The 14,175-nt window shown below is 37.5% G+C and overlaps 2 protein-coding genes across 2 annotated transcripts; one reads left to right on the plus strand and one right to left on the minus strand.

The window, feature by feature from the left end:
- The first annotated feature begins 8,241 nt into the window (after window positions 1-8,241).
- Window positions 8,242-10,971, plus strand: LOC125202803 (germacrene A synthase-like). The gene is made up of 7 exons (XM_048101276.2): window positions 8,242-8,352; window positions 8,675-8,948; window positions 9,028-9,400; window positions 9,478-9,696; window positions 10,020-10,158; window positions 10,276-10,521; window positions 10,646-10,971. Exons 1-7 carry the CDS (start codon window positions 8,251-8,253, stop codon window positions 10,940-10,942), a joined length of 1,650 nt encoding a protein of 549 aa, XP_047957233.1. The 5' UTR covers window positions 8,242-8,250; the 3' UTR covers window positions 10,943-10,971.
- Window positions 10,972-11,264: 293 nt separating this feature from the next.
- LOC125202053 (germacrene A synthase-like) lies at window positions 11,265-13,703 on the minus strand. The gene is made up of 7 exons (XM_048100370.2): window positions 13,578-13,703; window positions 13,211-13,484; window positions 12,759-13,131; window positions 12,468-12,686; window positions 12,100-12,238; window positions 11,756-12,001; window positions 11,265-11,685 (listed from the first exon to the last, which is right to left on the minus strand). Exons 1-7 carry the CDS (start codon window positions 13,656-13,658, stop codon window positions 11,386-11,388), a joined length of 1,632 nt encoding a protein of 543 aa, XP_047956327.2. The 5' UTR covers window positions 13,659-13,703; the 3' UTR covers window positions 11,265-11,385.
- Between the last annotated feature and the right edge of the window lie 472 nt (window positions 13,704-14,175).

Genomic DNA, 14,175 nt, shown 5'->3' on the forward strand with positions numbered 1-14,175 from the left:
GTTGCCTTAGTTCTAGGAAGGAGACTTCGGTTCTAGGTAGGAATCTACAAATTATATGCTTTGAGAAAAGATATAGTTTTACCTTAGTGATAGCTTAATAACCCTTGAGACCCTTTGTTGGCATAGTTAGGAAGTTAGTTGAGCATAGGATAGTTGTTATCGATCCCGTAGGATTCTACCCTTCTCATCCTTGATCTACATCCGTTTTCTTATTTGCTTTTAGTTCTCTAGTTATTTTTAATTATTTTTACCTTGCTTTTAAGTAGATTTAGAAAACCCAAACTTTCCGATTCATCTAGATAGTAGTTGAGGTTGGTTCGTGGTAATTAGGTTGACACTGATTGTCTCTGTGGATACGATACTCTTTGCTTACTATTTGCTACATTAGCCCCATACACTTGTGGGTACACTTGTGTTGAAAATAAGTTGAGTCAAGTTTTTGGCGCCGTTGCCGGGGACAATTTAGTGTTACTATAGCCTAATATCGTGATAAAAATTAAGATTACTAATTTAGATTTTATTTGCTATATTTTTCTTTTCTTTTTGAGTTATTCTCACTTTCGTGTTTTTCTTTTCAGGTTGTATGCTCACTCGCTCTAAGGGGCAACCATTAGAGTTATTCGATCCTGAGATCGAAGCATCCAATCGAAGGAGAAACGCTCAGAGAAGGCTCAACCAAAGGTGATCACTTTCGCCTCATAAGAGAGAACCGCCTATTCTTGTTGCAGTAACAATGGCGGACAACGGAGAGAACAATGCACCACATCCAGATCTGGTAGTCCAACAGCTTCAACTACAACTTGCAGATTTGGTGAAACAGGTTAAAGAAAAAAATGAACAACAAGCCATGGTGCCAGTGCAAAACATGTACGCTTACAGAGGGGTAGAGGACCCACCAATTGGCAACGATGGGATCGATGCCAATCATTTTGAGCTCAAGCCAGGATTGCTAAATATGGCTGAGGCTAATGCTTTCGCGGGGAAGGCCAATGAAGATCCCAACAAGCATCTTACTAAGTTTATTCAGATCAGTAACACGGTGAATCTTAATGGGGTGAGAGATGAACAAATCAGACTAAGGCTATTCCCATTTTCCTTGAGAGATGATGCTAGAGATTGGTACGACAGCATGGGGTCAGGATCTGTTAAAACGTGGGATGCCATGGTAGACTTATTCTTGGAGAAGTATTTCCCACCCAGTGAAGTTCTAAGGAGGCAAGCAGAGATAATTCAGTTTAAGATGAAGCCTCATGAGACAATCCGAGAAGCATGGGCTAGATTCAAGACACTGCTGAAAAGATGCCCCAAACATGGTCTAAGTCCGGGACACCAAGTCATAACATTTTATAGGGGATGTACTCCAGAGGCAATGCGTGAACTGAATTGGAGCGCCGGAGGAGCATTACTTCAATTAGGAGAGAATGATGTCATGCAACTGATTGAGAGAGTAGCTTCCACTGATGAAGGATGGAATAATGAAAGAAATACATCATATAGGGTGGCCTCTGTTATAGAAGATGATAGAATAGACAAAATGTCAAAGCAGCTAGATCTGTTGACCACTCAAATGGGGATCATGGAGATGAGACAACCTGGACTAGACTGCAGGGAAGAGTTGAAGATGTGAACTATGTGCACCAAGGAGGGAACAGCATGAACTTCAACAACTATCGCCCCAACCAAGGGGGTGGTAACTATAACCACTATGGTAACAAGGTGCATCCCAATCTCTCCTATGGGAATCCTAACAATGTTTTGCAACCACCATCGGGATTCACAGTAGCTAATGGAATGGTCAATGAGCAGAAGAAGCCTACTACAGAAGATATCTTGGGAGCATTCATGATTCAGACTACCAAGTACATGGAGAAAACTGACAAGTACATGGAGATTACTAATCAAAGGCTGGGAAAAGTTGAAAGCGACGTGCAAAGCTTGAATGTGCATATGAAGAGCATTGATACTCAGATTAGTCAAATTTCTCAAGTTGTAGGTGTCCAACATCAGCCAGGGCAATTTCCAGCACAAACAGTAAACAATCCCAAGGACTGCAAGGCCATACACTTGAGAGGTGGTAAAAGCTATGAAGGTCCTTCCATGCCTGTAGAGGAAAAGAAGAGTACTCCAGAAGAAGATGTCAGAGCAGAAGAGAATTCCAAGGGAAAGAATAAGGTGGAAATTCAGACCAAGAAAGACGCAGTGCCAGAAAAGCTGCCCTCTCCCCCCATTCCTATGGCAGTTAGAGTTCCCTTCCCATTTGCGGTGGAGAAGAAGAAGTTGGATGAGCAATTCTCCAAATTTCTCGATATTTTTAGGAAGGTGCACATTAATATACCATTGGTGGAAGCTCTGCAAGAGATGCCTACGTATGCAAAGTTCCTAAAAGATGTGCTCTCCAAGAAGAAGAAGTGGATTGAGTATGAGACGGTGAACATATCTGAAAACTGTAGTGCGATAATTCAAAAGAAGCTACCTGCCAAGCTTAAAGATCCTGGGAGTTTCAATATCTCATGCGTCATTGGAAATGACCGACAGACAAAGGCATTGTGTGATCTGGGGGCGAGCATAAATTTGATGCCATTATCATTTTTCAGAAAGATGAAGATCGGCACTCTCAAGCCGACTACAATCACACTGCAGATGGCAGATAGATCAGTCACCTATCCTAAAGGAATTGTTGAGGATGTTCTAGTGAAGGTACACGACTTCATATTTCCCGTCGATTTTGTAGTGTTGGATATGGAGGAAGACATGAATGTGCCGCTTATCCTAGGGCGTCCATTCCTAGCAACGGGAAAAGCATTGATAGATATTGCAAAGGGAGAGCTCACTCTTCGTATGGGAAACAAACGACACATTTTGTCTATCTATAATGCTATGAAGAGTCATGAAGATGAGGAACTTGTTATGAAGATGGAGTGCAAAGCGGTGCATGTTGTAGAGGTCCAAAAGACACAAGCAATTGAGTCCACATTGGGGGATTTTTCATTGCCGCGGTGGATGTTTGGTTCATGTGGTGGATCACTTTCTAAAGAAGAGACTGCATCAAATCCTAAAGTGAAGGAGAAGAAAACAAAAGCTGCAAATTCACCCAAAGTGGAAACCAAAATTTGTGATGGAGCTTTGAAAACTACTTGGTGGAAGAAGAGATTGGCTAGATCATATGCTTCCAAGATTGATAGAAAATCCAACACCACCATTTATGGCGTGACATGATGCAGCTCATGGAGGACGTCGAGCCAACGACGATAACCAAAGGCACTGTAGGGGAGGTAACCCCTAGTAGGTAACTTTTAATTTTATCGTTTCATTTTATTTTTGGTGTGTTTTTTTTGTTTTTTTTTTTTTTTTTTTTGTTGCTTGCTTACCATGTAAGTCTCCCTTCTCCACCAACTTTTCAAACTTATTCTTTGCTTAGCTTTGAATAAGTTTGGGGGGATGATATGGTGGATAGGAACACTAACGAGGTACGTATCTTATTACTTTTGTTGCTTTATTTTGTTTTAGGATTGAATTATTTTGTTAGAACTCCTTGAATGCTTGCTTTGATTGGTTGGGTTTTAATGAAAAATTTTTGAAATTGAATTGGAAAATTTGGTAGTAATTTGGGTGAAGACTAGTCGTCTATGATAAAAGAACCTTCCACTTTGAGCTATCACTTGACCATTGACTTGAGAGTTTGAGTAATATGATGCATAAGTAACGAATTGCTTGTTTGCCTTGATTCATGCTATTTGCCCAGAGAGACTTGAGCTTTTAATTCTTTCATGTGTGATTTATCATCAATTGTGTATGTGTTTCTAGAACTTGCTCCTTGTCTTCTTGAGTCTACATAGTGACCTTAAAGATAGGGGAAGATGTTAGGCCATTGTTGTTAGCCTTATTTTTACCTAAACACTAACCTTATTATATAATAATACCCTTGATAGCCAAGTTTGAGCCTATTGCCTTTTCTTTTGTCAAGCTAATCAAAGGGGTTGGGAATTCTAGACTCTAGAATTGTTGAGTTGTGAAAAGAAGAATTTGAAGAGCTTAGTTGTTGAAAGAAATTGGTCGTGTTTAGCTTATCAAGTTGAAAATTGGTTGTACTTAGAAAGAAAAAAAAGAGAAAGAAGAAAAAAAATGGAAAAGAAAGAAGAAAAAAAAAAGAGAAAGAAAAAAGAAAAAATATTGTATATAGAGAATAATTTGAGGTCTTTGGAAGTTGGGAAGAAATTAGACAAAGTCTAGTTATTGTTGATAAGTGTTTTGGTGAATGGTTGAAGTTGAAAGTGGATTGTGCAATTTCTTGGGATTTTATCTTATTAGGAATTTAGTCACTTTAGCCAAATATTACCCTACCTACCAAAGAGCCTACATTATAACCTAAACAAAAGACCTTTCGGACTCTAGATTTATAGTCAGACGAAGTAGAGGAGAGGTTAGACATTGAGCAAGCCTATGGTAAACCATGCATTTTTGATTGATTTGAGTGTTACTTGATATCTTATACACTTTGAGTGAGGTGAATATACACACATATACATCCCGAGTGGAGCATGAATCCAAGGTGATATACGAGTTAGTAGTAAAAGTGCATTCGACGGCTTAACTTGATGGAATTTGTATTGTGATATGCTCCTTTATTCCGTATTATTTGAGACGATGATGATGTCTAAAACTCTTTTGAATCCAAGTTTCTTCTAGTTCTTTTTCTTTATTGCTCGAGGACTTGCAATTGTTTAAGTTTGGGGGAGTTGATTCACTTGGATTTTACATAATTTTAGAGGGTAGTTTTACTTGGTTTTGATCATATATTGTGTACTTTGAGACATGGTTATAGCTACTTCTCTATTATGTTGGTATTTTGACCATTTTGTGAAGAATGTGTAGAAAAATGTACAAAATATGTGGATGTGCAGCTGCTCAATGTTCGAGACAGCTTATCTGGATATTTTGAAGTCCGATTCGCATGTAATGTATACCATTCTCTTCGTCTTCGAAAGAGCTTCGCGTGGATATCTTAAACGTCTCAATCGGAGTTTGGTAGAAGAAGTTTTGGCCGTTTTACCAAGACTGCGCAGTGCAGTGACATAGCTGGCGACCCGCCAGGTTCGCATGCAAACGAACCTGGCGACCCGCCAGCAACACACGAAAAAAACGCCGTAAGCAGCTAGCGACTCGCCAGCTTCGACGCACACCCAAGCTGGCGACCCGCCAGCTTCGTCGGACAGCTTATTTCGAGCCCAAAGTCAACCCTAGGTATATATATGCCTAGGAAACGCCTCCCAACACATTCTACACGCCTTCAACCCCAAAAATACTACTTTTTCACCAAGAAAGAAGAGAAGAGCGAGCAAAGGACGAGTATTCATCGCAAGATCGAAGACGAGACCTCCAATCCGCCCAATCCAATTCTAGGAGTTTCTACCTTTAGTCTTATTCTTGTTCAAACAATGTTTTCGATTATTTCTTTGAATATTTCTTTGACTTTTGTGATGAACATGAGTAGCTAAATCCTTCGTAGAGTTCTACGGGGGAGATACAACGATTCTTATGTTTAATTGATTTCCTTTTTCTATGCCTTGGCTCATGTGGTTATTTTGATTTCTTCTGTGCTTATACATTTATTTGACTGATCACCTTATAAATGCATGTGGATTTTACTACAAGAACTGAGAAGTGAGTAGTTTAATTTGAAAGAGAAGAAATTGACGTCTTTGCCAATATAATCGAGAGATTTGAGCCTTTGAATGAAGCTAAGTATCTTAGGAGCTATTAGGAGTTGTTGCCTTAGTTCTAGGAAGGAGACTTCGGTTCTAGGTAGGAATCTACAAATTATATGCTTTGAGAAAAGATATAGTTTTACCTTAGTGATAGCTTAATAACCCTTGAGACCCTTTGTTGGCATAGTTAGAAAGTTAGTTGAGCATAGGATAGTTGTTATCGATCCCGTAGGATTCTACCCTTCTCATCCTTGATCTACATCCGTTTTCTTATTTGCTTTTAGTTCTCTAGTTATTTTTAATTATTTTTACCTTGCTTTTAAGTAGATTTAGAAAACCCAAACTTTCCGATTCATCTAGATAGTAGTTGAGGTTGATTCGTGGTAATTAGGTTGACATTGTCTCTATGGATACGATACTCTTTGCTTACTATTTGCTACATTAGCCCCATACACTTGTGGGTACACTTGTGTTGAAAATAAGTTGAGTCACTGGCTTTTGGAAAATCTTGACTATTCAATTTTTTATTGCAAACAGATTGAAAGGAACCATACATCAAAGTCTCTCTAATAGGGCTGACAAATCGTGTGTGTCGGGTCGTTATCGTGTCGACACGATAACGATACGAACAAGATAGCAACAAACACGAACACGAACACGACCCGCTACCCTCAGACACGAACATGACACGAACCACTTCGGATCAACACGACTCGATAACAACACGTATTGAAAAATGAGATTGTAAGAGTCATTTAATAAGTATTGAAAAATGAAAATAATAAGAATTAATAATATTAAAATATTATTTGTTAACGGATAACACGAACACGACACTAACACGCATTGTTAACAGATAACACGAACCCGACACGAAATTTTCATGTCCTTAATGGGTCGACCCGATAAGGACACGAACCCAATAAGCTCTGACCCAAACCCATTAATTTCGTGCCGGCTCGTGTCGTGTTATCGTGTCGTGTCAAAAATTGTCAGCCCTACTCTCTAAGAGGCAAAGTAGTAGACATAGCATAACAATAACAAAATAGCATTACATCTATCTTGAGTACTATGTATCTATATATATATATTATTCAAAATGACTAAATTTCAAATGCATCGACCAGCATGCCAACAATACGAGGCTTCAAAACCTTTTCCGGTTGAGTGTATCCATCTTCTTTGTCTAGGTAAGAAACATACGTTACCCGGTTCAAGTTTAGGATATGCATAAGAATATCCCTAGATTTATAACAAGACGGCCTTAGCATCTCTCGTTGTTGTCTATCCATGCATTCGTACATAAATCCATAAACTTGGCCATTGCTTCTACTTTTGTCACACCATTTTCTTTCATGTAGCTTTCAACCCCAATAGCAAGTTGACCTCTCTTCGTCTCAAACTAAATACCACAAATAGTATTAAAAAACTATTCTCCAATTGAAAAGATATATAGATATGTATATGCATACCTCATAAGAACCTATGTCATCTAGTAAGCGACCTTTTATAAGAGTTGCAACAAATATTTTTGGCCTCTAGCTTAGCCACTCGAAGTATTCCTTTCGAATAGATCCTATTGTTTCGAAATTATGTTACCTTGAGACTTGCTGGAGCTTCTCTTTGTGCTGCATCTGCATTAGGTTATAGTCTACTTTGGCAAACTTGATTAGGGATGTAACTTCGTGCTTCAATTCTAGGAGTCCCAAAGTGCAAGGGCTGCACGAGGGCACGCTCAACTTGCCTCTTCAGTGGCGATCCAAGGTTTGGCGCAATGCATTTGAGAGTGGCCGTAGTAAAAGCAAGCGCGTACTCTAGTATGGCTTCTCTACGTGTTGAAGATATGAAGCTTCATACAAACTCACCAAACCCTTCGCGTCGCTCCTATTACTCTCTTGAAATTTCCCATTTACATCAATCCATTTACCAAATGGATCTCTCTTCCAAGTAAAAGTTTAAAATTGATATTTTTAGATGATAGGTGTCTCTCTAAAATGATTAAGAAAGCATAATAGTACTATGTAAAAAAACAGAGCATTAAAAGAGACGATTAATATACTCTTATTTTTATTGCTCGTATCCTAAAATATTGTTTTATAGCCGACCAAGGCCCATAGCTTAATGATTTGTCCCGGACTAAAATCTTGTTTACTTAACCACACTGCCGCCAACCATAAATATGCATTCTTGACACACAAGCTGTTCTTGCATGTAAGTCCTATATCAAGTACTCAATATATTAATATACTTACTATTTATGTATTTTATAAATTATCGAGGTATTAATTCTTGTCAACCACGCTGTCCTAATTGTAAGTCCTATGTCTGTTTAAACATTAATTTTGGCTTAACGTAACAAACACACAAGACAACTACACGGCGGCCGTCATAATTTATGTTTTATGATCCAATAATTAATACTTCAAATAGTCGTTTTGTTTGATCCTATGCCTATATATACATGGATTAATCTTGTTCAACACTTGAACCACAACACAACTTGCGTCTCTAGCTTCTTATTTTGCTGTTCTAGATTTGTAAATTAATGGCGGCTCTAAACTCCAACAGTTTCTATCATCGCCCTGAGTCCAAGTTCCCACCTAGCTTGTGGGGTGATCACTTCATTAATCACATTTCTGACTCAAAGGTATATATCTATATCATGGGTAGTGATAAAATGCAAATCTAAATATCATACAAACTCCAAACTATAATCTGGACCATCAGAAAATGTGAATAGATGACAAAATAATAGCAACAAAAAATGTCAACACAGCATCAACCGTTGACACTGTTTTGACATTTTTTGTTGCTATTATTTTATCATCTATTGACATTTTCTAACGCTCCTGAGCATAGTTTGGAGTTTGTACAATATTTAGAGTTTGCATTTAATTACATATGGTACTATATGTCTACGCTTTCATTTTGTTATTTTTATAACAAAGATTGAATTCCATGCATTATAGGTTTTAGAAAAATATTCAAAGACCATTGAAGTACTGAAAAATGATGTTCGAAGTCTGCTAACTGCTCCAGAAACTAAAATAATAGACACCATGAATCTGATCAACACACTCGAACGCCTAGGCGTTTCGTATCATTTTGAGAATGAGATCGAAGAGAAACTGCAACAATTTTTCGATCTCAATACGAATTATCACGATGATAAAGCGTATGATTTGTACACTGTTGCTCTCCATTTTCGATTATTCAGGCAGCACGGCTACCCTATATCATCTGGTATATATATGTATTTATTATGTATATATTGTACTATAAATAATAAACTAGGCCTAATTTACTTTTTTTTTTGAAGCAGAAATATTTGGAAAATGGACTGATGCGGATGGGAAATTCAAAGGGAGCCTTAAAAGCGACGCAAAGGGTATGCTGAGTTTATATGAAGCTTCGTATCTTAGAACACGGGGAGAAACCATTCTAGACGAGGCGCTTTCTTTTACTACTGCCACATTAAAATCAATGGGGCCAAACCTCGGATCGCCACTGAAGAAGCAAGTTGAGCGTGCCCTCGTGCAGCCCTTGCACTGGGGGATTCCTAGACTTGAAGCACGAAGTTACATCGACACGTACGAAGAAGAAGAGCACAAAAACGACACCCTAATCAAGTTTGCCAAATTAGACTATAACCTCTTGCAGATGCTGCACAAAGAGGAGCTCCAGCAAGTCTCAAGGTAGCATAATTTTAAACCAAAAAAGGTCAATATATGTGTAGTGTAGTGCTAATACTAACTGCTATACATATATATAGGTGGTGGAAAGAATTAGGGCTTATGTCGAAACTTCCTTATGCAAGAGATAGGATGGTGGAGTGTTACTTTTGGGCTTTGGGAGTGTACTATGAGCCACAATATTCTCGTGCCCGCGTCGTTCTTTCCAAGAGTGTTGCTATAGCATCAGTAATAGACGACACATATGATGCTTATGGTACAATTGAGGAACTTGAGGTTTTCACCGAGGCAATACAAAGGTAAAATCCAAGACCATTCCATCTCCATTCGAGTTCTTATTAGGAATAAGCATTCCTCCCCTAAACCTCTTAGTTCCACCATCAAATTTTGGCTCTCACACTCTCTCAACTAATATCGCTTCCATTCCTTGTGTCTATCAAACAATTGAATCATCAAAGTTTTGTCATTCATCCTTTTTACATCCATACACTTTCTAATTTCTATCACCATCCCACTTCACTCTCATTCCACTTCATGCTTCTCCAAGGTTTGTTATTCTTTTCTATATTCATCCATTTACTACTTTTGATGCATTTCACCAACTTATTTGCTTGCTTATAAGGTGGGATTTTGGAGAACTCTCTCGACTCCCTGACTACATGAGACCTCTCTATAAAGCTATCTTGAAACTCTACATTCAATTCGAGGAAGAATTAGCTAAGGAGGGACGATCCTATGCAACATACTATGCCATAGAAGGAGTATGATTTGTATTATATATAAAGATATTCTTATTACTATTACTATTAGTAGTATTACTATTATAAGAGTTTGTATTCTAACCAAATTTGATTTGATTTGATATGATCCATATATAGCTAAAGGAATTGGTGAGGTACTACTTTGAGGAGGCGAAGTGGTTCTTAGAGGGTAACTTGCCATCATTTGAGGAATACCTAAAGCTTGGTCTCATTACGAGCACCTTCGGTTATCTGGTCCCCTCTTCTTTTATGGGAATAGGATCTGCTCGAAAGGAAGACTTCGAGTGGCTGAGTAAGAAGCCTAAAGTATTTGTGGCCGCACTCACAATAGGCCGCTTACTTGATGACATTGGTTCATATGAGGTACGCATATACTACCGATATCTATTGCAACAGCTTCATCATATACATACGTATATTTATCTTGATATTAATCAACTACTTTTTCAGTAAGAGAATAATTTTGAATACTATTTGTGGTATTTAGTTTGAGATGGATAGAGGACAACTTGCAATTGGGGTTGAAAGCTACATGAAAGAATATGGTGTGACAAAAGAAGAGGCGATGACCAAATTTATCGAATTATCCACGAACGCATGGACAGAGACCAATGAGGAGATGTTAAGGCCTTCTTGTTACAAATCTAGGGTTCTTCTTACGCGTATCCTCAATTTTGATCGGGTAACAGACGTTACATACAAAAACAATGAAGATGGATACACTCAACCCAAAGGTTTGAAGCCTCATATCATTGCATTGTTGGTTAATGCATTTGAGGCGTAGTCATTTCGAATCATATATAATCAAAATAGTTGTATTACCATATATAATATGGTATGAAATTCTATTGTGTTGTATGTTTCTTATGGCAATAAAAGAAATATATACTTATTTTAGATGTCTGAATGTCTTTTAAACCCATGGATATTATGTAATTAAGTCAAATTGTCAGAAAAATAGTGAAATTGTACACACGAAGAATCATCGAAGTGGTCAAATTTACAAGCAAAGGAAATTTGAGAGGGGCACTGTACTTAATTGGTGGCTTTTGGAAAATCTTTACTATTTTATAGTAGTATTTTTATTGCCAACAGATTGAAAGGAAGTAGGACCATACATCAAAGTCTCTCTACAACAATGTAAAGATAGAATAACAATAACAAAATAGAATTACATACCAAATACATGGTACAACTATTTTGAGTACTATATATGATTCGACTTGGCTAAACATCAAATGCATCGACCAGCATGCCAACAATATGAGGCTTCAAAACCTTTTCCGGTTGAGTGTATCCATCTTCTTTGTCTTTGTAAGCAACATAAGTTACGCGGTTCAAATTTAGGATATGCATAAGAAGATCCCTAGATTTATAACAAGACGGCCTTAGCATCTCCTCGTTGTTATCTATCCATGCATTCGTACATAATTCCATAAATTTGGCCATCGCCTCTTCTTTTGTCACATCATTATCTTTCATGTAGCTTTCAATCCCAATAGCCAGTTGACCTCTCTTCGTCTCAAACTAAACACCGCAAATAGTATTCAAAAACTCCCTGATTGAAAAAGTATATATATGTGTGTATATGCGTTACCTCATAAGAACCTATGTCATCAAGTAAGCGACCTATTATGAGTGTGGAAACAAGTATTTTAGGCTTCTCGCTTAGCCACTCGAAGTCTTCCTTTCGAGTAGATCCTATTCCCATAAAAGAAGCAGGGACCAGATAATCGTAGGTGCTCGTAATTTGACCAAGCTTTAGGTATTCCTCAAATGATGGCAAGTTACCCTCTAACAACCACTTCGCCTCTTCAAAGTAGCCTCTTGCCAATTCCTTTAGCTATGGATCATATCATATCAAAGTTGGTAAGAACACACATTTTCATAATAGTAATAGTAATAAAAAAAAAAGTTTCTTATAGCACGAATCATATATACTCTCTCTATGGCGTAGTATGATGCGTAGGATCTTCCTTCCTTAGCCAATTCTTCCTCGTATGGATTGTAGAGTTCCAAGATAGCTTTATAAATAGGTCTCATGTACTCGGGGAGTTGAGAGATTTCTCCATAATCCCACCTTATAAGCAAGCAATTAATTATAAACAAGGGGAAATTAATGGAATGAAATTAGCAAAGAATTGAATATTAGAAAAATAAATAAATAAATAAATAAATAAAGAGTGAAGGTGGGAAATGACTGAATGTAGACAACCATGGGTTAGTTGAGGAAAGAATGATTATCCCTAATTTGGTAAAAATGGTAATTCCAAATGAAATGACGATACAAGCATGTTCTTCGATTTTACCTTTCTATTGCCTTGGTGAAAACCTCAAGTTCCTCAATCGTGCCATAAGCATCGTACGTGTCATCCAACACAGATGCGATCGCAATGCTCTTGGCAAGAGTTGCACGGGCACGAGAATATTGTGGCTCTGGGTGCATTGCCATAGCCCAAAAGAAACACTCCACCATCCTATCTCTTGTATAAGGAAGTTTCGACATAAGCCCTAATTCTCTCCACCACCTATACATAGCAATCAATATTATTTCTAGTTAGTATCAACACCACAAATCTATTGGTTCGAAATTATGTTACCTAGAAACCTGCTGGAGCTCCTCTTTGTGCTGCATTTGCAAAAGGTTATAGTCTGATTTGGCAAACTTGATTAGGGTTTCATTTTTGTGCTCTTCTTCTTCATACACCGCGATGTAACTTCGTGCTTCAATTCTAGGAGTCCCGAAGTGCAAGGGCTGCATGAGGGCACGCTCAACTTGCTTCTTAAGTGGCGATCCGAGGTTTGGCACCATGGATTTGAGAGTGGCCGTAGTAAAAGCAAGCGCGTCTTCTAGTATGGCTTCTCCACGTGTTCGAAGATATGAAGCTTCGTACAAACTCAGCAAACCCTTCGTGTCACTCTTAATACTCTCTTTGAAATTCCCCTTCTCATCCATCCATTTAGCAAATATTTCTGCTTCAAAACAATCATATTAGTATTATTTATAGCCAAATTAAATCAAGAAGGGTATATTTAATACACTAATATTTACCAGTAGATATACGGTGTCCGTGCTGCCTGAACAATCGAAAATGGAGAGCAACGGTGTACAAATCATAGACTTCATCATCGTCATAATTAGTATTGAGATGGAAAAATTGTTGCAATTTTTCTTCGATCTCATTTTCAAAGTGATACGAAACGCCAAGGCGCTCGAGTGTGTTGATCAGATTCATGGTGTCTATCATTTTAGTTTGTGGAGCTGTTAGCAGATTTCTCACTTCATTTTTCATCACTTCAACTGAGTTGGAGTATTTTTCTAAGACCTACAATTGATACCAAATTAATTATAAATGAATCTATAATAAGTATACAAGTAAAGTGAAAATTAAAGTTGTAGATATTATACATTCACATACCTTGGAGTCAGAAATGTAATTGATGAACTGATCACCCCACAAGCTGGGGGGAAAGTTGTACTCGGGACGATGAGCCGCCATTTATGTATGTCTGCAAATCCGAAACAAGAAGACAAGAGGTTTGTAAGTGTAGTTCTTAAACATGAAGCCATTGCCCATGTATATATATAGGCAGAGAAGAGTTCATTTCTCTGTTTGTGATAAGTACTTTTTATTCGCATTGTTGCAAGCAAAGGGTAATTGTGTGCATCGTATCCATATAGACTAGTGATATAAATCTAAAAGTACTGCAACATTATGTCATTAACCAATTTATTGTACTAGATAAACAATTATAACACTTTTTGAAATTAATAGTAATTCTTAAATAAAAAGGATAAATAACTGCTTTGATTTCATTGACTAAACAAATCATTTAGTTATTGACTACATAATCAAAAATATTAGCTACATGGACCATTAAAATAATTTGAGATTTGGAGAAAAATTATTAAAATTAAGTATACATCATTGTCAATTTTGTTTATATACATAGACAACGAAACTAAAAAAATTACAAGAGAAAACATGATCAAACTAAATAAAACCAATAGTTTGG

The sequence above is a fragment of the Salvia hispanica genome, chromosome 2 (assembly GCF_029641045.1).
Source record: "Salvia hispanica isolate PSC_SH4W2 chromosome 2, Shi_PSC_v1, whole genome shotgun sequence".
Taxonomy (NCBI): Eukaryota; Viridiplantae; Streptophyta; class Magnoliopsida; order Lamiales; family Lamiaceae; genus Salvia; species Salvia hispanica.